The sequence below is a fragment of the Tachypleus tridentatus genome, chromosome 12, assembly GCF_004210375.1.
Source record: "Tachypleus tridentatus isolate NWPU-2018 chromosome 12, ASM421037v1, whole genome shotgun sequence".
Lineage (NCBI taxonomy): Eukaryota > Metazoa > Arthropoda > Merostomata > Xiphosura > Limulidae > Tachypleus > Tachypleus tridentatus.
The window spans coordinates 16020467-16043681 of record NC_134836.1 but is presented as its reverse complement, the minus strand read 5'-3'; the positions used below and the strand labels follow the sequence as shown (position 1 = coordinate 16043681).

The 23215-nt window shown below is 33.7% G+C and overlaps 1 protein-coding gene across 1 annotated transcript in view; it reads right to left on the bottom strand.

Annotated features, from left to right (window-relative positions):
• Nucleotides 1-2155: 2155 nt before the first annotated feature.
• LOC143234973 (PHD finger protein 21A-like) overlaps nt 2156-23215 on the bottom strand; it is a 59152-nt gene continuing 38092 nt past the window's right edge. The window contains exons 8-11 of the mRNA XM_076472671.1: nt 22893-22993; nt 13624-14131; nt 11125-11228; nt 2156-2636 (exon numbers count right to left, since the gene is read on the bottom strand). Of these exons, the coding sequence (XP_076328786.1) occupies nt 2532-2636; nt 11125-11228; nt 13624-14131; nt 22893-22993 (818 nt within the window). The 3' untranslated portion in view covers nt 2156-2531. The remainder of the gene's footprint in view (nt 2637-11124; nt 11229-13623; nt 14132-22892; nt 22994-23215) is intronic.

Below are 23215 nucleotides of genomic sequence, written 5' to 3'. Positions count from 1 at the left end.
TTTTTTAGCAAGTGGCCTGTTGTAAAGATTTTATATTAAATTTAGGATATCAAAAATAAATACTTAAAACTGAACAAGTTGGAAATAGTAAAACTTGCCTTTTTCTCAAATAATAGAAGTTGCAATACCATGACATGTGTTTTGAAAATATGAATTAGTAAAAATATATAGTTTTAATATATTGAAAATCAAAATCATAGAAGGTCAATGTCTTACAAACTATAAACAAGTGTCTAAAATTACAAAATCAATTAAAGTAACAAATGATAAATTTCTGGGAAATCAATAATAAGCATAAACTTTATATCTATTTGATAAAAATTATACTACATTACTGCAATTGGAAATTTTTTAACATTAAGTCACTGCAAGAAATAGGTACTGTATGTTACTTTTCAGTGTCTGTGTATACATATATACATATAAATAACTAGAAAGAATAGGAAGTCAGGCCACTGTCAGGAAAACACACATGATGAAATTAAGCTTTCATTTTGCAGTTACTTGCAGCAAATACAAATGTGTTAAAAATTATAAATATTGTTTGGAAAAGAAAAAAATAAACATTTGGAGTGGGTAAATAACAGCATTACACAATATTAAAGAATATATAATATACATTATATTCAAGAATATACTTTTTCAAGTCTTCTACTATTACAAAAAAATTCTACAGCAAAATTTAGTCTTTTCATAGAACTTTTAATACGTTTATGGCAGAGTTGGATGGTAAAAGAAATCTGAGTATTCCAATTTTCAAAACTACACTGACTAGCCAATTTATTATAAACACCCACAATACACCATTTATTTGTGTAAACAAAATAGGCTGATCTTGTTATAGTCATATTATTTAACTTACAAAATAGATGGTGAGAACAAGAATCTTTCTGACTTTTAGATATGAATGATAATACATGCTTGTCTAACAACAGCACTGTTATTAAACATCTTTTTCTCTCAAGTTATTCATACATCTGTTGACCAGTCTATTCATAGTGGCAATAAAAAATACCTGGTTCTAGACAAAACTGTAGTCATAAACTGACATGAACCTACTGAGAAAAAATCACAATAGAAGAATCTTTGAAAGATCAACAACAAATATTAAACTGCATTCCAATGACCAATTCCTTTGATAGAATTTAGCTAATTGCAACCTTACCATGCAAAGGAAATTACATAATCTTTCATACGGCATCCATAAATCACTAAAATCTTATTTACACTGACATAAATGTGAAAGCATGGTTTTAACTGTTCTCAGAGTGCAAACTGTGACCATTAAATAACTGACAGTGTATGGTGCCTGTTCAGATATAATTTCCCTTTCTTCTGTTCTAACACTGAGGTTAAAATATGGAAAACACAAGATGAGATGCCTGACTCTATTATGTTCTTCCAACAATAAAACCTCTTGGAGGTGGTGCAGTATATGAAAATAATTCTTATGGTAGTGAATAGTGGGTCAATAACACCAAGTATATATTTGAGCACTGTTACTAATCATGCTTATTATACAAAATCTTAATAGACAAGTGGTCTTTCAGGACAATGATGTAACCATCTACTATACGAGTATTTTATGAAACTTGTTCTCAAAACAGGTGAATGTGACTTACTGTAGCAAGTTGTAATTTCTGCTAAGCATGCTTAAAATGAGCTAAAATACTTTATTCCTTCCACAATCCTTATTGACATTGGTTAGCTAACTGCAGACATACATATACTTTGGAAAAAATTGTATTACTATTATTAGACAAGATATCTTCCTGAACCTTGTGAAGTCTGTACAATTTAAGGCTATTATTGCAGCAAATGGAAGTTATCCAACTAATATCAACTGGTAGGTATTAATAAAGTGTCAAATCTGTGTACATATCAGTTTCTATTCACACAATAATAAAGATATTGTTATTTCAATCAGCAGGGGTACTAAAAAAAATATGGTTATTACTGGCAATTCCTAAGAATGTGAACAACATTATCTATCAAGTAGTAAGTACATTTTTATACTATTTGGCACAAAGATAGTGTATCAAAAACAACTGTTATTATTATTATTAAAATAATTGTTAAAAGACATAGCTAGAAAGCAAAGTTCATGGAAATAAACAACCTGTACATATATATGAAATAATAAGGTTGGTCAAAGTTTTGCTAACAATATATTTTATTCATTAGACTAATTGTTTTCACTTTAGTTCTGGTTAGCACATTTTACACTTCTTAGAAAAATGTTTTGTTAGACATACTCAAATGTCAGTGCTTTCTGAATATTATATATACAAAGTTAAAAATGCAACTTTAAAAATAGCACTAAAATATTCATTGCAAGAATAATGTACAAGGCATGATAATTTTTACAACTACTTTAATATATTTATTATTTGTACGCATCTATAAATAAAATGTTCTGCTCTATGATCTCAACCACAATACAAAATGAACGATATTTAAAAAAAAAAAAGGAAATACCTACACAAACATAAAATGAACTATTGCTTGTTTGTTTTTAAGTTGTGGAAAACTCATAGTTGATCCTTGACTTCACAAATAAACTTCTCAAGTTTATCTATACAATCTGCTGTTTTCTGGTATAAAGTCTGTAACTGTACTTGCTGCTTGGTCTTGTTCTGTGACAGAAAATGCTTGGTCAATCTAACTAATATGCTAGTATTTCTCTGAAATACACTGTATGCAGAAATGTGAGTTTTATATACATGACCAAAATATCAGGTCATCCCTTAAGTAATGTCCGATTTTAGGTTCTGAAAAAAAAAAAAAAAAAAAAATTCAAACACTTTTAATATTATTTAATCCACAATGTGTGTTCCACTACTATTAATTACTTTCTGCCAACAATTCCCAAGCTTCTGGATTCCACTTCTACACAATTATTGGGGTTCGGAGGAAAAGAATGAAAAGAGGGTAGTTTTGACATCTTCATGTGTCCCAAGCTCTTTTCCATCAAGAGAGTTCTGCAAACTTTGGAATGTATGATAATCAGATGTAACAAAGTCTGGAGAATAAGGAAGATGTGGAAGTTTTAACCAGTCTAGCTCTTCAATCTTTGCAGATGTGATCCTTGCTGTATGAGGCTGTGAATTATTCTGGTATAACACAACACCTTTACGACTGATCAAAGCAGGCCTCTTTTCTTTCAGTGCAACATTCAAGTGCTCTAATTGTTGACAAGAGAAGTCTGATGTAATCGTTACATTGAGTGGCAGCAACAATATCCCACCAAAGGCTTAACAAGACTTTCCTAAGATGGAGGTCCATTTAGGGCAGTGTTTTAGCCAGTTTACCTGCACAGAACCATTGTTTGTAGCATTTAACATTTTTCATCTCCGGTCACTAAACTGTCCAAAAAAGATGAGTTACATTCACTAGAGTGCAGAGAAATACAAATGTCCACACCTTCTCTAAGGTTGGCTTCTGTCAAATCATAGGGGACCCATTTTCCAAGTTTTGACACCTTTCCAAGCTGTTGCAGATGATAATGAACTGTTGAATGGGTTGAATTAAGCTTCTGTGCTAATTCTTCAACTGTTACAGCACAACCTTTATAAAGTGCAGCCAGCAGCAAGTCACCATTAAACTCAACAGGACGACTTGAACATGACACATCACTTAAGCTGTAGTCACCTGATCCGAACTTCTGAAACCACCTTAGACACTTTCTTTCATTAAGAGACTCTGCACCATAAACACCTTGAATGTTTCATATAGTTTCTGCTGTACTATTGCCTTTTTTAAACTCATAAAGCATTATATGTCTAATGTGCTCCTCAGACATATCCATCTTCATAAGGGTTTACTTGATTAATGATATGAAAAAGTGGAGTTGGATTAGTTTTTTATTTGTCTAAACATTTTTATATATGTCCTACTACATATTTTAGTCATTAAAGCCTTCTACAAATACAGAAATGATGATGCACATTCTGTATTAAATATTCGGACATTACTTATGAGATGACCTAATAATTGCAATAATGAAAATAAATTACAACCAATCAGTTCATTATTCAGGTTTTTTTGTTTCTCAATTACATTAGGTTATTTATAAAAATAAAAGAAAGCATATTAAAGTAAAACTTGCCTCTCTTTTTTCTTTAATTAAAATCAATCTTTGTAAACCACAAAATTATGATTTCAGATATCTTTACGTAGAACCTACTGTACACTGATAATATTTATAAACTGTTTATGTTGGTGATTTTGTATAATAAATACCATATTCTTTAAAAGGTACCGAGAGTAATTATAGTACTTATCCTATCTGAATAGTCCCCCTACACCAGTGAGATATCAGGAAGTCTTCAGATTTGCACCTCTAAAATCAAGGATTCTATTCCCATCAAGAAACATAGCAGATAGCTCAATGTGACTTTGCTGTAACTAAACACTATATAAATACTCTATATGAACATTGGCCAACATACAAAAAAATGTAGGGTTAGAAGAAGTCCTTGACCATGAAATTTTCACACAAAAATATTTTAGTTCTTTATCAAAACGTATGGGCATGAAAACAATAAAGCATCACTTGACGGAGCAATGCAAATTACATTATCAGCTAATACATGGCAGTTTTACCTACTGTTTTCTTTATTTTTATTTAAGTTTGCTTTATTCTACATTAATATAAATGGATAACAATAATACTTAGGTGTATATATTTTGTTCAAACCATTTGCTATTTCCTTAAAATGTATAATTTTATAGCACTCAAGTCCAATTAGTACAGTGAATAAAATGTTATGATCCAAGAGAAAATCCTTCCCAAATACAGATATTTTATGTTCTAAATGTTAACTTGGAATATTTTAGTGTTAATAATATAAGTTATTAGAATGTTTTCAGAAACTATTTAGTGGATTACAAAGTATTTACAAAAACTAAATGTATTGAAATGGGGTTCAATGAATTTCTTACTGATAAACTTTATTATTAAAATTGTGTTAAATTAGAACGTACACATCTCCAGTTAAATGCTTCACTTAAACCAGATTACCTTTCCAGTTATAAAATTAATGAGCAATAAGTAGTAATTATCTATATAATTACCTAACAGCTACTTTGTACATACAATGTAACTTGGCAACAGACATTTAAGGTATAAAGAGAATTAAGTGTGGAGACATCCTAAATGTTTTTCATTCACAACTCCATAAATTCCAGGAGTAATGGAAAAACCAGGACTGGTAACTATTTCTTCACAAAACAAATTAAATCCCATTTCTGTTGAAACCAAATAAATCAAACAGACTTCAATTACACAAACAGGGAACTAAAATTTTACTATAGTAAACATTAGCAATAAGCTACACCAAGTTAAGTGAATAAACTATGTTCAGAATGAACAATTCCCAACTTAATTTTTAAACACAACTTTACCTTAAGTTCTATTTTTAAACATTTGATCATATTGTAGCCTATTTATTTATTTTTATGTTAAAACTAAAAATTCCAAGGGTGAGTGGGTGGGTTTGGTGTTTTATGGCACAAAGCAACTAGGCTATCTGCACCAAATATCCAGTAACAAGTTAAAAGTAAAGTATTAAAATTCATAAAAAAGAATCAAGGTAAAACAAGACAAAGTTCAATTTTTCAATTAAAACTTAAACAGCATGAAATGCAATTTCTATATCTAGTGTACAGCAGTAAAAGAGAGATTACAGTAATACTAGTTTTAAAGTACACTCTGTAGCATACGTTGAATGGTCGTAACTCACCAGGATGACTAACAGGTTCAATGGCCTTTAAAACACTTAAAAACATTTGTATGGTGGACAGTGTCACTGTCGCTGATGTCTAAAATGGTGCTGTCATTGAGAGACGTGGCAACAGCAAGACAGTAAAATGTGGCTTATTGTGACCCGAGTGTTACACAGACAACACATTGGTGTATCAGTCACAGATAAAATGAAACAATGAATTAAAACACTGTGACAAATGCATAGTCTAGAGAGGACAACTTCCTCTTTTTGATTCTTATGTAAACAAGACATCCCAAGTTCAATAAAAGGTTTTACATGGAAAAGCTTGTTTTTATGTTGCTCACTCCAAATCAACTGTCAACTGGCACGGAGCTGAGCCTTGAATATAGGGCCATAGTCCATGTATGGAACAGGCACAGCAGTGGTAGCACCAGAGCAGACAGATTTAGCTGCAGTGTTGATGAGCTCAGGCCTGCAAATACCAACATGGCTTGTTATCCAGAAGAACTGGATGGAAGTAGATGTTAGAGTAAAATGGGCCACTTTGAATATCAGTAAGAATAGGGTGAGAACTGACATGATGTGATCCAGGGCAAAAGAAATGGCATACAATTTGGCAGTGAACACAGAAACTGTAGGAGGGATTCTGTGTGCAACAACAGAATCAGAGCAAACAACGGCAGAGCCCACAGAGTTATTTGATTTCGAAACATTGGTATAAATGGGAATGGAAGGATGGTTTGAAAGATGTTCAGCAAATAGAAGGTGATACTTCCTATTAGGAGTTTCTGTCTTCTTCAGATGACTCAAAGATAGGTCACATTTGGGGATAGTAATCAGCCATAGTTCGATGAGCTGATCTGTGGATATCACTATGTCATCCAAAGATAGACTCATTTCATCCAACTGCACCTGGAGACAAAGTAAGACTGTCTATTATGAAAAAGTGTGGCTCACTGAGGAAGGAAAACACAACCCCATGAGGGATGCTGTGGTAAAGATCAAAGTTTTGAAGCATACATTAAAGATAGTTGCAAACAACAAAGGTGTAGAAGGGATTCATGGGACTCCGTGTACAAACTCTGGATTAGAGAAGTGCAGAAGGCCCCTGTGCAGAGCCAAAGCCACTGATGGCAAACAGGGTCCAACATTTTCAAGGCTGAAGTCCTGGTGGAACCACAGACCAGAGACCTATATTCTAGTTTTGATCAAATAAAGGCACGATAGATTTTTAGCATAGAACATCAATCTGCCTCCCAAGAGGTGGAAGAGAGAACACACAGGATGTTTAATGCTCTTGTACACTGCTTAATGTGTGGAATAAAGGTCAGAACTTTGCCTCGGAAACCACAGCTTCACCAATACAGAGTTCAGGATCAGTTGATGGCAAAAGTGCATGCAAACAGTTTTGGAGGCAGATGGGTTGAAACTGTCTGTTGTGGTCCATGTCAGTAAATGATTGAGAATTGTCTGTAGCTGCCGCTCAATATACCTCATATTTGACGACTGATACGAGATGTGGAAGTCATCGGCAAAGAGACTGTTTGTAGCTGTAGGAGGTAATTGTCCCCTGATGCCATTAATCTTAATAACAAGAAGTGTGACACTCAAGACACAGCCCTGAGGGACTCCAAGTCCCTGTGGGAAAGAAGGGAAAGTGTCAAACCCATGCAGACTTGGAATTGCAGATTCATTACAAAATTTTTAATAAAAATCAGTAAATTGCCATGCAACCCATTCAAGTGGAGGTCTCACAAAATACCATACCTCCACATTTATCATAAGCTTTCTCAAGGTCAAAAAATACAGAAACAAAATGCTGTTATTTGAAAAAGGTTTCCCTGATTGATGTTTCAAGTTGAATCAGGAGGTTCATGGTGGAGAGCTGTCTTCGGAACCCACACTGAATGGGTAAGAGGACGTTGTTTGATTTGAGGAACCAAACAAGACGAGCATTAACCATTCTCTCTCAGATCTTACAGAGACAGCTCATCAAAACAGCTGGACTTTTATTCAAAGGAATCTTAGGATCCATCCAAGGTTCGGGAAAAGGGAGTACAGTAACATGGTGCCAAGCATTGGGAAAAACATTCTCCTGCTAGATCTTATTAAAAACAATCAGAAAAACAGCAATAGAGGCAGGAAAGAAATGGAACATCATCTCATAATAAATATCATTAGGTCCAACTGATGTACTGCCAGACCGATGAAGAGCAAGTTTAAGTTCCAACAGTGAAAGGGGGTGATTACAGTCGTAGAGATGATCAGCCTGAAAGGAAAGAGGCAATCGTTCTGCCTGTGTTTTGATGGCTAAGAAGATGGGGGTTGAGGAAGTAGAAGAGCTAAGTGCACAAGAAAAGCTTTCAATGAGAGTATTGGCGATGATCTGGGTACCAGCAACTTCCTGCCCATCAGAGAAAAAGACTGAAAGGGGGACAAAAGGATACTGGCCATTAACCTTTAGAATTTTGTCCCATATGACTTTGGAATTGGTGGTAGAAAAAAATGCTAGAGATGTATTTAATCCAAGATTCCTTCTGGCTTTGGCATTTCACCTGCCAACTATGTGCACAAGCATCCTGAAATGCAATACAGTTTAAAAGTGTGGAATATCTACAAAAGGTATCTCAAGCCTGTTTTTGAGCTCTTCTTGTCATGTGGTAGGCAGAATTCCACCAAAGACAAGGGTACTGTGGGAAATGTGTCGAGGTTTTAGGAATACATTAAGTTGCTGCCTGGACAATACAGTCAGTCACTGCTGCCACACAGTCATCTATTAATGGTTTACACACAATGGCAGGATCAAATTCTGAGAGAGTAATGAAAGAAAACAAGTTAGCTGGTCCAACTTCCACTGAGGCACACAGGTCAAATGGCATCAATCATGGACAGTCTTTCTCAAAATGATAGGAAAATGATCACTGCCCCTTGGATTACTGTCAACTCTTCAAGAAAAGTAAGTGAAAAGTGAAGGGGAGCAGACAGAAAGATCTATAGCAGTAAAAAACTGACTAGGTGGATGAAATTAAGTATAAGAACCAGTATTGAAAAAGACAAGTTGTGGTTCAAGAGCATATGCTCTATAGCACAACCCCTCCCATTGATACTAGCACCACCCTAAAGTGGATTATGTCCTTTAAAATCCCCCAGAAGTAAAAAGAGGGATGATAACTGCTTAATGAGGGCATCAAGGTCTGACTTCAGGAAGCAGGTAAAAAGAAGAAATAGTGATGGTATGACCCAAGGAAACACAGATGGCTACAACCTCCAAGGATGTATCAAGTGACAAGGACAGAGTGGGCATACACTGATCAACACTAATGCCACCCCACTATACACTGTTCCATCATATGATCTGCCATTTCTATACAAGGAAAATTGCTGAAGGATGACTGTATCAGCAGATTTCAAAAACATTTCCTGTAAGGAAAGGCATACAGGATGGTAAGAATCAATCAAATCCTTAATGTTATCTAAATTTGATCAAAAACATCGACAGTTCCACTGGATCAGAGTAACTATTGTTATTTATGTGGAAAATAATGTGGCAGGGAGATCTTCTGTTTGCAACCATGTTTTTTTTCTTTATTGGATGAAGATCTGTCAACCTCCATGGATCCTGCCTTGAGTTGGATAGGCAGGTCTCTGTCTGTGGACAAAGATCCCAATGACTGAGGACATGAAAGAATGGTTGATTTACTTTTCAGGGCTGCAGAAGAGGGTGGACCTGAGGAAACATTTGAACCTAAAGGAAGTAAAACTGGGTGGTCACTGGAACGAGCAGTAGGGACAAAGATGGAAGGAGACACACACGTATAAACTTTTTTAATTACAGAGGGCACACGATTCTTAAAATGTTTTGCAAATGACTCTGTTGGTGGCATGAAAAGATCTGTTTGCACTCCAGCTGTGGTAGTGGAATGGAGTGCAGCAGCATATATCTGAGATAGAACTGGGGACAATAATTTCTGAGCCTCTGAGTAGATGATATTATTAACATTTAAGCATTGCACCTCTTTCTCTTCTACCCATTTAGGACAAAAAATAGAGTAAGATGGGTGTGGGCCATTACAGTTAACACAGTGTGATTCCAGACTACACTTGTAAGTGTCGTGGCCTTTACCACCACAATGAGCACATACCAAAGAACCACAATATGATGTTTTTGAATGATCAAACTGCTGACACTGGAAACATCTGAGAAAATTAGAAAAGTAAGGCTGTACCTTGCAGTTCAAATAACCTGCTTTGACTGCAGCAGGAGGATGAGGTGATGTAAACGTTAGTATCAGAATATGGTTAGGGACCATAATTCCATCTTGTACGGTCAAAATTTGGCATACCATAGTAACACCTTTGCTGGAGAGACCAGCGTGGATTTCCAACTTAGGAATGTTCTTTAAATCCCTCTCAACTATAACTCCTCTGGAAAATTTCAAAATTGCATGGGGAGTAACCTCAATGGGTATATCCTGAATAACATTTTGATTTCAAGAGGAGTTTTGTATGCTGTGAAGATGTTTACACTAAAATGTCTCCAGAATGCAACTTCTTTACTGACTTTGGGGAGCCAGCAAGTCCCTCTAACCCCTTCTGAATGAAGAATGAGACATTTTCCCCAAGAATTTCTCAGATAAAGAATGAATAATAAAAAATCAAGGTGTAGAATCTGGCTGTAATGGCGTCTGTACGACAGAGTCATCCATGCACGGTCATTTTCCAATGATCTGTTTTTTCAATATTTTCATTTTTATTTACCTTGTTAGGAAGAGGAGTATCCATAACAAAGAAGCTACATTTTAGTGCCCACTGACCTCACCCACCATGGAGCCCTACAAAGGGATGCACTACAGCGCCAAACAAGGACACTGCAGCAACTCCAGGGTTTTGTGAGCACTATACCCAAATACCAGAATCAGATACAATGTCTACAACACCTGCTGAGAACATCCAACACTGGTAATTGGTTGACCCTAGCCCAAGTGAACCAGCTGATTGATCCTAGGGGGCCATCCCAAAGCTGCCCATCTACAGGAATTCAGGCCAAAGTGGTATGTTAGGGTTGGACCTCTCAACCACCAGGATCCTCTCCTCCCCCTTTCATGGGTCACCACACATGGCAAACACATGGGTGGATGTTTAGATCCCATAGGAGGTAAATTTAAAGAACAGAACCTTCCCTGGGAGGTCCCCTCACCACGTACAGGTATCCAAATCAAGGGGCACACATGAGATAGGAGTAACCTTTACCTTATTTGCTTCTGTGCTTGAAACAGTAATTCAGGAAGGTGACATATGGGAAATCCTAAGAAGAAATAATACTTCTGTACCACTCCTTAAGTCATCACATTTTCTTGCATTTTACTGTAATAATAACATATAAGACTAAACTTACTGCTATAACAGATGTCAACTTCTGAACTTTTTTTTCTAGTTGAGTGTTTTCTTTCCTCAGGGTTAAACTTCTTTTCAATAGTTTTTGTTTCACACTTTCCTTTGCTACAGAAACATCATATAAAAATTTGTACAATAAATTATTGAGATTATTTCTGAAATAAAGTTAACATTAGTTACATTTCTTTGAAAAAGTTATTTTCCTTTTTATTAAAACATGATCATTTACGTACCAATAATACAAGTGTACTGATATATGCATTACATAAGTCCATTCAACAACACACAAGTAAAAAATAATTTCCCTTTTAGAATAATTTTCATACTTTATAAACAAAGAAGTAATGAGAGAAAAGCAAAATATTATAAAATCAATTTTTGTCTGCCCATCAGGTTGATGTATCTGAATATCATTTTTTTCTTAAAAACCACTCTAAAGCATCCCTTTCTTGCACTAAAAATAAATTACTTACACTTGTAAAATGGATTGATTAAATATCAATCACAAATATGTAGTATTTATGTTCAGATATGTTCAAAAATATAAGCTGCATAAATTCCAAAGACAAAGTTTTTGAAATAAAACCATCCCCAACCGTTAATAAAGTTGCAATGTAGATAAAGATTTTAAATGACACTAATTTATGCACTAGATGTATCAAATTAAATTTCAAACATCTCATTAATTGAAGGCTTGGCTTAGTTTACATAATGTAAATGTTAACTCTTTTGCTACAGGCTCAATATAATATATATAAGTTTGTTTACACATTCACATGTTAAGTATTTGCACTATAACTTTTGATATAATGTGTATCTTCACAAAATTTGGTATACCTTCAGTAAAGATTACAAGTATTTTCTACACAAAAAAATCAGATTTTTAATCAAACATTTCATTAAAAATTTGTTTGTAGAAAAGAGTTTTTTCCAAGTTTGAGTGTAAAGTGATTTCAAATTGTGATTAAAAAAAACAAAAAACTATTCATTACTCTGAAAATTTCAAATAATATTTGTGCAATCTCTAAAATGTCCTAAAGACATTTCAAATGCTTGTTTTCAGTTTTATGTTAGTTCCCATACTCTAACTATGTGGGGTCTGTCACTTAACCAACCTTGTAATCATTGTAAAAAAATTACAAAATAAATATAATTTATGCTTTTTCATGCTAGAATGACTACACATTATAACACGAAAATACAAATGTTTAGTCCAAATAGCTTAATCTCATAATGCTACATGTTTACACAAATATAATTTTTTTTTACTTTTATTACACTGACCTTCCAATCACACCTATCAAGAATTACATAATTTGCTTTGATGAAGTGTATGTGTACTCACGTTACATATCCAGTAATATAAAACTGACCTTTAATCTTCCCTGTCCTGGCTGTGTTTTAGTGGCCTAGTATTTTGTAATATGTAGTCACATTTCAATTATTATACATTGTATTACTAAACTTAATTTTCTTATAATGTTGAACAATAAATCAAGAAGTAAAGCAAACAATTATCTCTTCTCACACAACCTTTCTACTCAGTTGTTAATGGACATAGGTTTCTAAGTCTTATAATTTTGCACTTGGAGGATATCAAAAACTTTTTTTTAGGTTTTATATATACAGTTGAATAACCAAGAAATCATAAATAACTACACTGACACCATAGAATTCTACTATAATTTATAATGCTTAGTAACTAAGGTGTACTTTGATTTTATAAAATATGAAACTTCGAATAGATTAGAGACACAACCTACTTCCTCGTAAACTTGGACTGAAAGAACATGGTAGCCTTTTCACAAATTAAAATAGTTGAGAAAACCATTAAAACATTCAAAGCTGTTAACTGGTTATTCACATGTCATATACTGTAAGTAAGAGTATATAAGGGACTATTTCAAAAAATGGAATGAGATGAATGGAATTACAGTGTTTGATTCAGTACATAAGCAATATCTCAGCAAAATAACAAGATGAGGTTGTTATTTTATATTCTAACTTATTAATATTGGTAATTTGAGTTCCTAACTTGGAAGAAACTATACACTTAGTATTTTGATATCACAAAGATCAAATTTTAAACAGTTCTGCAATTAGCATACCATGAGACTCACTAAAATATGTATTTAGGTGTGTTCTTTTAATATTTACTTGTAAATTATGAAATTAACTATAGACTAGATATTTTGACATGACAAACATCTAATTTTAAACAGTGGTGCATTCAACATATCATGTGACCCACTAAAATGTATATTTAGGAGTGTTCTTTTAATATTTACTTTTAAATTAAGAAATCAACTCGTACATATAATACTAAAGTTTGAATTACAATCTACAACTTGATTCCAAACTTACTGACATAAATTCATAAAATAATAGTAAACAAAATTTTGAATGCAAGTCAACAAACACGATGACATGGCCTTTGACCTCTGAACCATTAAAAAAAGTGAAGCAAGATATATTTATGCATAAAGCATCCTACACATACCTGCATTCCCTGCTGGACTAGCAACAGTCACAACAGGATTCCCATGGTTATCTATCTTTGTAGGCATAGAAATGGTCGTTTTTACTCGTGTGATTGATGGTGATTCAGGTACTTTGGTTAAATTACTGGGCACTTTAAGAAGGTCTGAATTGGTAGAGCTGGAAACTGGAAGAAAGACAGGCACAGTGATGGCACATGAAGTTATGGCTGAGACAGGTACCATTGTCACTGCTGATGTAGCTACAGTATAGTTAGACAAAGTAGGCCAAGTTATAGATGAAGGGATCAAACACCTACAGACTGGTAACGATTTTTCCTCAAACGATATATGTGTATCACTTTGCTGATTTGGTTGGCTAGGCTTGCACTTGGGACAGGACCAACCATTAGCTGCAACTGATGACTGTGAAGGCTGCACACAATTTAAGTGGTAAGCCAGATTGCAAGAATCGCATGAAATTAATTCTTGTGGTTTCTCACAAATGGCACACATTTCTTCACAACTGTCCTGTTGAATACAATGAAAGTATTATAGATACACAATTCACAAATTACAACGAAGACTCTAGGATACACAAATTCAAATACCATCAGATAATTATAATTTCACTGTATAAATGTTTATAAGCAAGTTATCTTCTCTTTATGTAGTATAAATCACCTGGAAGATATTAACATATACAAATTTATATCTTTTAGTCTAAAAATAGATTTAAGAAATAGAAACTTCTTTAATGGAAGTCACAGACACTGATAATTTGAAAAAAACAAAACAAAACGTAATCCTAAAAGAAAAGCATCAGATTTGAATCTTTCGCATATATGAATCTCTGTAGCAATATTTGAAGTGATATTTTGTTAAAACTAGTATTCAAGTATTGTTACCTCAAACAATGGTTTAGGTAACAAACAATTGTTCAAGATACGTATATATATATTCATACTTATTCTACCAACAGATACAATGCCTGGCACCTATAATATTATTACTTTCTTTTCTATTTATTTGCTTACATTTACTTATTTTATCAGTAACTGTAATCTATTTAAAAATACTTTTAGCATGCTTCACCATACACCATTTCATTATAGTTGTAGTTTTATATTCTTTTCAATTACTATAATTTAAGACCAGTTTTGTAACCTGTAATGTTTACCAGACCCTATGGGAAAAACTGTTGTGATGAGGTAACTGATTGGCTACTAAATTCATAACACCAAAAACATAACAAGCAAGGAGAACAATCTGATGACTGTGACCCCAAATAAGATGCAATATCTAAAAACAAAGACCTGGAATCAGTCCTCTTTTGCTTGGAAATGTAAGAAATTACAGTGGAATTGTTCAAGTGAAGCATTATCACCTTTACTCGCAACAATTCGAGAGCCTAAGACATGCTTCATTAAACTGCTAGAAGCTCTAAACAATTGACGTGGAGAGAAGATTCCTCATCTGTCTAGATGCATTTAAGCTCTTTATCTCTTACACAGGCTCTCCATCCCTGTACAGAAGCATTCACTGAAAAAATTATCCCTTGATCAACCATCAGCCAAGATGAGCAAGCTGGAAGTTGATAGGGTTCCTGGGCAATGCAGTACATCTGTGCAAATGTTCCATTGGTCCTGTAATAACCATTGAAAGGAATGCATGTGTATCTGACACAAAGTAAAAGGTAATTCCAAAGACTTCTACATTCTCAAAATATATAAAACTGCATGCACCAGTAGAGAGGAATGGACTATATTAGAAGAACAGTCCATTCCAAGATCTGGAGGTGTATAGGAGAAGGTTGGACCTGACTGTGATGTGAACTGATAAATATCAGGTTGTTGCATACAAAATGTCAGATTTTCATGAAAAAAATTAAAACCTAATTTTTAGTGGCGGAAAGAGAAGCATTATCATAAGTTTATTACAATAATGCAGTATATTGGTCTGGTTCATTTCAAGCTCACTTTATTTTTCTTATTTCAGAAACTAAATCATATTTATGTTGATATTTGTCACCATGGATAAAATTGATATTTAATATAATTTTATTGTACAAGTTCAAGCTTGGTCACAATGCAGCAACAGCAGCTCATAATATCAATCATATATGTGGTGATGGCACAACTAATAAGTACACAATACAGCATTGGTTTAGGGGATTCCACTCTGGTGACACAAGCTTTCAAAATGAGCCTCAAGACCACCCTCAGACAGTCATCAATGAGGAAACATTGGAAGACTTAGTTGAATCAAATACTTACCAAACTGTTAAAAAACTTTCTGACAAATCTAATTGCAATTATTCAACAGTTTACCAACATCTTGAAGCAACTGGTAAGATGAAAAAGACAAATAAATGAATACCTCACAAATACAGTGAAAACTATCAAACAAGACAAGTTGAAATTTGTTCCTCATTCCTTAAAGCAATAAATTGACCTGTTTCTCCATAGAATTATCACTGGTTTTAAAAAAATGGATTCTATATGACAATTGACAATTATCCAGCTTGGCTATGAAGAAGCAACAAAAACGGCTCTTCACCCTGAGAAGTTTATGATCAATGTTTGGTGGTTATCAGTAAGTGTAATCCATTATTAATTCTTAAACTCGGAAAAAACAATCACAACAGAGAATTATTATTGTGAACTTGAAATTATGCATCAAAATTTGTCAGAAAAACATCCAGCACCAGTCAATCACTGTGGACCCATACTGCTTCATGATAATGCTTGACCTCGTGTCTAACACATTACTGTCCAAAAACCAAAAAAACTTCAATATGAAACTACCTCATCCACCATATTCATCAAATCTTTCCCCTAGAGATTATCACTTTTTCTAAACATCTGGACATTTTTTTAAAACATAATATGTTTACAAATCAAAGGTCAATTGAAAGTGCCTTCATAAACTTCATTGCATCAAAGGACATCCAATTCTTTAGATATGGCATTTATAAACTTAAAACACACTGGCAAAAGTGTATTGAGTCCAAAGGAGCTTATGTTGATTAAATAAATTAAACAACAAAAAGATGTACTTGTGTCACATTTTCATTTCCAAATCTAACATTTCAAATGCAACAGCCTGATATTCCTAAACAGACAAGGTTCTATGAAGGGGTAAAAACAGACTTCTTTGATATGATGAGAAAACCTTCTCTTGCTACTTATGATAAAACTACTTAAATGGAAGCTATGCAAAGTTCTAGAAAGAGAAAAAACAACAAAAAAAACATCTCTCCATATAATAGGGAGTGTGGATGCCCATAGAGTTACAATGATATGAAAAAGATATGACTGTCTGGCAAAAGACAAATGGGGTAGATGCATGGCCAAATGGTAAATCACAAAATTGCACAAAATGAAAGTACTGAAAATTGATATTGAAAATTTTACAATCAAAATATGAAGGTAGGCATCGATAACATGAAACTATAATACATGGGCTGGGTATATTGTGCTACCTCAGAGTAACAAATGACTTCACTGTAAATCAAGGAGACAAGAAGAAGTAAATGAGTCAAAAAGTATTGATGATCAGTTGCTAATCATCCATTTTTATCAGTACTCCATAAGTAAAGAATAAAAATGAGAGGAGGTGACACATTCTATGGCCTCCTTGTGCAGAAGATCTTTGATGACTTTTGCTTGACAGTAAGAGGGTCCTTGGAGAGTAGAAAATCAATGGGTATGGGAGATAGAGAAAGAGAAGGAAACATTAACTGAATGATCAATAAACACCCGAGAACAATCAAGACAAGACAGGTCACCAATTTAATCACTGATGCTATTGCCAGTACTCCACCCAAGTGGAGGATCCCCACTAATAAAAGAAGAGTATCTCTCTTGTGATTCACATTCATGAATGTGATGCAGGAAGTCTGGGAAATTAAACTGGAAAGGCATTAGACCATTTGCTAGAAAACTATAAAGGTGAAAGGCAGGTGTTAAAAGAAAAGAGTGGAAATAAGCTACATCCAGCCAAGATTCCTTGAAATCTGGAAAACCTGCAAAAATCAAATGTCTGAGAAAAAGATCTTCTCTGAGATCTCTAATGACCAAAGAAGGAAAATGAATGTCCTCAAGTAAGGTATCTGTCCACAAGATCCTCAATAACGAACTAACAAAATGACCAAGAAGAGAGCAGAGGCTGACTAAGTTACCAAAGCAGAAATCAGTAAATCACTAAGATCTTTTGAAAATTGAGCAGGTACCCTGTGTCAGATTTCAGACACAGCTGCAATGAAAATAATTATTGCAAAACTGTTTTAAATGACAGTCAAATCCACAAAAACAGATTATAATGAATAGTGGCATCAGGTCTAGAACCTCAAACAGGAAAAAGAGTATCTAGCCTCTGAGCCTCTAAATATTGGCCTTCCAAGCAATGACAGCATCCTCTTTCAACTGATTAGCAAATATCTGAGCATGTATAGCAATTTCTGGTGAAAGTGTAAAGACAAAATAATCAGATGAATGACTATTCCCCAACAAAGATGGAGAAGACTCATAAAGCCAAAGGGAAAATACTAAAGACCTGAAAACTTGATATACTAGTTGAAAAAATGGTGCAGGAGGCATAAAGTCCATCCAATGCTTGTAATAGCTGTCTGAGTAAAGGAAAGAGCTGGAAAAATACAGTCCAAATTTCCCCTAGTCTGTCCCTGATCCCTCTTGTGGTCAGCCTCTGTGATGACAGAAAAATATCTTACCTCATGTAAGACTCCACCTCTAATGGTTAGAAATAAATTGTCAAAAGCATGGATATAATTAAAGTTATACCACACATAAGAGAATCCTGCATCATTCATGTAAAATCTTTGTTATAAAATCTGACATTGAGAAAAGTGAAAAGGAAGTAATAACTTGGAGCTTATATAACAAACTGATGTAGGAGGCACATAATGTAGGTAGAATGAATCAGAACATTTAAATTGCTGTAGACAACACAGTGGGGTATTAAGGCTGGAGCAACTGAGGTAAAATTCATAATACTTCTTATATGTGTAGAGAAGAGAAATTTTCACCAATATAAAGCTCAAATCTAACAGGAGGGCTTTTGGAAAAATGAATTTGGATAAATTTAATATTCATGTTACTAGTTGTAACATAATACAAAATACAATAACAAACCAAAACTACATGTTTAAATTTAATGCATAACTGCTACAGTCATTTGCTGTCATTCCTAATTTTGAGCTATTGACAAAATAGCAGACAGCAGAATCCTACTACTCATTATCAAGCTAAATAAATGACTGCTGTTGTTTTAATGCACCCACAATATAAGATGTGAATATTTTGTGATATTGCACAGATTCAACCCAATCTTACCAAATACAAAATTCAGAGCTATACAACATAGTTCACTTCTGCCCAACAAATAAAAAGAAACTTAAAATTTAAAATAAATAAACTAAAATCTGTGGTGTCGAGAAAACCTACTTGTAGAGAAATATATATGTAAAAACAGCTCATTTGGGTTGAGAAAATATTTTACTTAGAGGAGCGAACAACGTTTCAACCTTCTTCGGTCATTATCAGGTTTTTACATATATATTAAACTTAAATCTGTCTAATATATAATGAAAAAAATATTTCAGCTTTGGCTAAACATCTTAATAAAGTAATAATATTACTTGATTAAATAATAAAATTATAAGTGAACCAAAAACCAAGGTGCTATGAATACTCATGAATCCAATGAAATATTACTGAATGTAAACACAGGAGCACTTTTAAATGAAGATGAACACCCAGGAAGTCAATATTGTCAGATGTTGAGCTATGTTATGTTCACCAACTATCAATTAAAGGTTTTTACTTATACTTCTTAATAGTATATATATTTACTGTGTTGTTATTGTTCAGCTTAGAATTTTTGTAGAGTGTGTGTCTGTAACTTGTTAGCAGTAAATAGGAAAAAATGAACAGCAGTCACTTCACTTTTTTTTTTTTAAATAACATATGTATTCATACAACAAGTTCTTTACACTATAGATGATCATTGACATCATAAACACTATAAAGTTCTCTTCTTCTTGTCACAAGTCCACTTAGGCCTACTCAATTGTTCCAATTTTCATATGACAATCACCAAAGTATCTCAGGATATTTCACTCATGTATTACTGAGTTACTATGGTTCTATCCCATGCTTCTAAAATTGTCTGATCTTTTTTGTATTTAAGCCTACTTCCACAAAAAAACATACTTTTTGTCTAAGTCAACACAGCAGGTTCAACTGTTTTAGGACTCTCTTTCATTAAATAAACTATTATTCCTATCTCTTTCAACACCATTAATTTTACTCTAATATATATATATGAACCATTTGGTCTTTATTAATTGTCAACTTCATTTTCTGTACAAATCTCTCTTTCATGTGACTTTGTTTCATATTTATCTTTATCTGTCTACTTTTCCTGTGCATCTCACACTATTTACATTTATTACTTAATCATCTGCTTGCTATGTCCTAAACATCAATAAATGTAATGACATTCAATAATCTTGACATCAGTGAGTCACAATAGTATACCATTCTTACTGATTTACACAACTAAACTTGTTATAACATTTACTTCAAAATAATTGCTTCTCTCGTTATGAACAAAAAAACTAAACAATCATAAAATATTCATTCACAAAAAAATTAATATTTACAATAAACAGTCTTTTTATGTCATAACAAATACACACACACACAAATGGTTCAATTTGTCAGTCTTGCACCCTCTCCCCTTCTTCTTACTTGAATTTTGAATATTGTACCCTTAAAATTCATAACTGTGTTGCAATATACATACTTTGCACTCATATTTTACTTCATTCCTGATGATAGTGCTGTAGGAGCACCAAAACATGAAGAGTTGATTTAAATATTTTAACAAAATATTTATTACACATTCAGTTAGCCTAATTTTTCAAAATCTCTTTTTAAGCAATTAATAACGCTGAGTTTTTAACAATAAACCAATAACAATGTATAAATACATACAGTCTTGTGAAAAAGTTAGGACACCCTATGAAAGCCTGTGTATTTTTGTAATATTTTTGGATATATATTTAATCTCAATATTTAAAATACTGAGAGATTATAGGAATATAACTAAACAATTACAACTGAAGAAAAGACTAAGATCTTCTGTAAATGTAATTCTACAAAAATGCATATTCTAACTGAGGAAAAAGTTAGGACACACCCACATTTATTCCCACTTAAAATGGCTCAACTCACACACAGGTGTATCACACCAGGTGCACATGATTAGAAGATCAATACTCAGCATTTTGAATGAGGCTTGCCCTATTTAAACCTCAGACATTTAGTTTGGTGTGCTCCTGACTGTTGAAGTGAGAGTGAGCACCATGGTGAGAGCAAAAGAGCTGTCTGAGGCCTTCAGAAAGAAAATTGTAGCAGCTTATGAGTCTGGTAAGGGATTTAAAAAGATTCCAAAAGATTTTGAAATCAGCCATTCCACTGTCCAGAAAATAGTCAACAAGTAGAGGGCTTTCAAAACAACTGCCAACATACCCAGGTCTGGTCGTCCAAGCAAGTTCACCCTGAGAGCAGACTGCAAGATGCTAAAAGAGGTCTCCAAACACCCTAACATGTTATCACAGGACCTACAGCAGGCTCTGGCTACTGTTGATGTGAAAGTGCATGCCTCTACAATCAGAAAGAGACTGCACAAGTGTAACTTGAATGGGAGACGTGCAACGAGGAAACCTTTACTCTCTAAGAGAAACATCAAGGCCAGACTGAAGTTTGCCAGAGAGAATGTAGACAAAGACCAGGACTTCTGGAATAATGTTCTTTGGACAGATGAGTCCAAAATTGAATTATGTGGATACTAGAACAGAGGACATGTTTGTCGTAAACCAAATACAGCATTCCAGGAAAAGAACCTCATACCAACTGTGAAGCATGGAAGTGGAAGTGTCATGGTTTGGGACTGCTTTGCTGCAGCAGGACCTGTACAGCTCACAATCATAGAATCCACCAGGAATTCTACCGTGTATCAGAGGGTGCTTGAGAATCATGTGAGACCATCTGTAAGAAAAGGAAAGCTGAAACGACCTGGACCCTGCAACACGACAATGACCCAAAACATACCACTAAATCCACCAAGGACTGGGTGAAAACTAAGAAATGGATTCCTGGAATGGCCAAATCAAAGCCCAGATCTTAATCCCATTGATATGCTGTGTGGTGACTTGAAATGGGCTGTACATGCAAGAAACCCCTCACACAGCTGACAGAATTCTGCATTGAGAAGTGGGGCAAACTTTTTTCAGCCCAATGTCAGAGACTGGTAAATGGCTATAAGAAGCATCTCACTGAAGTTATTTCAGCCAAAGGAAGTAACACTAGCTATTAGGGGTAGGGTGTCCTAACTTTTCCCTCAGTTAAATATGCATTTCTGTAGAATTACATGTACAGAAGATCTTGAAGAGTCTTCAGTTTTAATTGTTTAGTTATATTCCTATAATCTCTCAGTATTGTTGAAATTGAGATTAAATATCTGTATATCCAAAAATGTTACAAAAATACACAGGCTTTCACAGAGTGTCCTAACTTTTTCACATGACTGTATTTAACATATATTAAGTTGACTGATCTTTTAGTCCCTTTTTTAAGCAATTAATAATAATATAGTTCTTGAGCAATAAATTAATGATATAATGTAAAAAAAAAAGACTAATATTATCCTAGATGGGAGGAGATACTATCTTTTTTTAAGCTGATTGAGGTAAATACTAACATATACATTTCACATTTTTCATTTTGATTTCTTATTCATAGAGTTACACTTTGTTTTATAATAACATTTGATAAACAGTTGGGGAAATTAAGTTAAATCAGTGTATCAATACAACACCATATAATCTATTAAAACATCTTATTTTTATTCTTATACACACACACACACTCACAAAACCTAATTCAACTTGTGACATAATACTTAACAGCAACTACCCTAAAAAAAACTTCTGATCAGTTATGCACACTGGAGAGAACACTTTGCTAAAACATTGTTTGATGTTTTCGATAAACATGGGATTTCTTTCGTGCATGCTATATGAGACCAAAGATTTTTTCTACACAGTTTACTTTTGTGCAATACAACCATTAAGCTTTGGTACATATGAAAATCATGAGGTGAACTGATATGCATCTGGACTTTCATCAAAACTGAACAAATCTGGGAAACTACTAAATATTACTTTTAAAAAATTACAAAATACAGAAATGAAAAAATATCTTACTGTGACACCTGACTTGATGGGAAAATGATAACCATTTGGAAGAGATTCTTTGGTACACGGGACATAATTTTTATGGGTGATAGAAACCAACCTTGGACGTCCTAGAACCATTAAAACATTTGGTGACTTTGCTAACACATTAAGATTAAAAATAAAACTTTCTAAGTTTATGTGTAAAAAGAAGTTGCACATGTTATGACAATGTTTTAATGTTTGGGGTTTGATATCAACTGTAAAAAACATTACTGTTATTATTTCTAAAAAATGTACATACATTTATAAAGAAACTTTTCTTTCAACCTTACAAATGTATATACACTTTA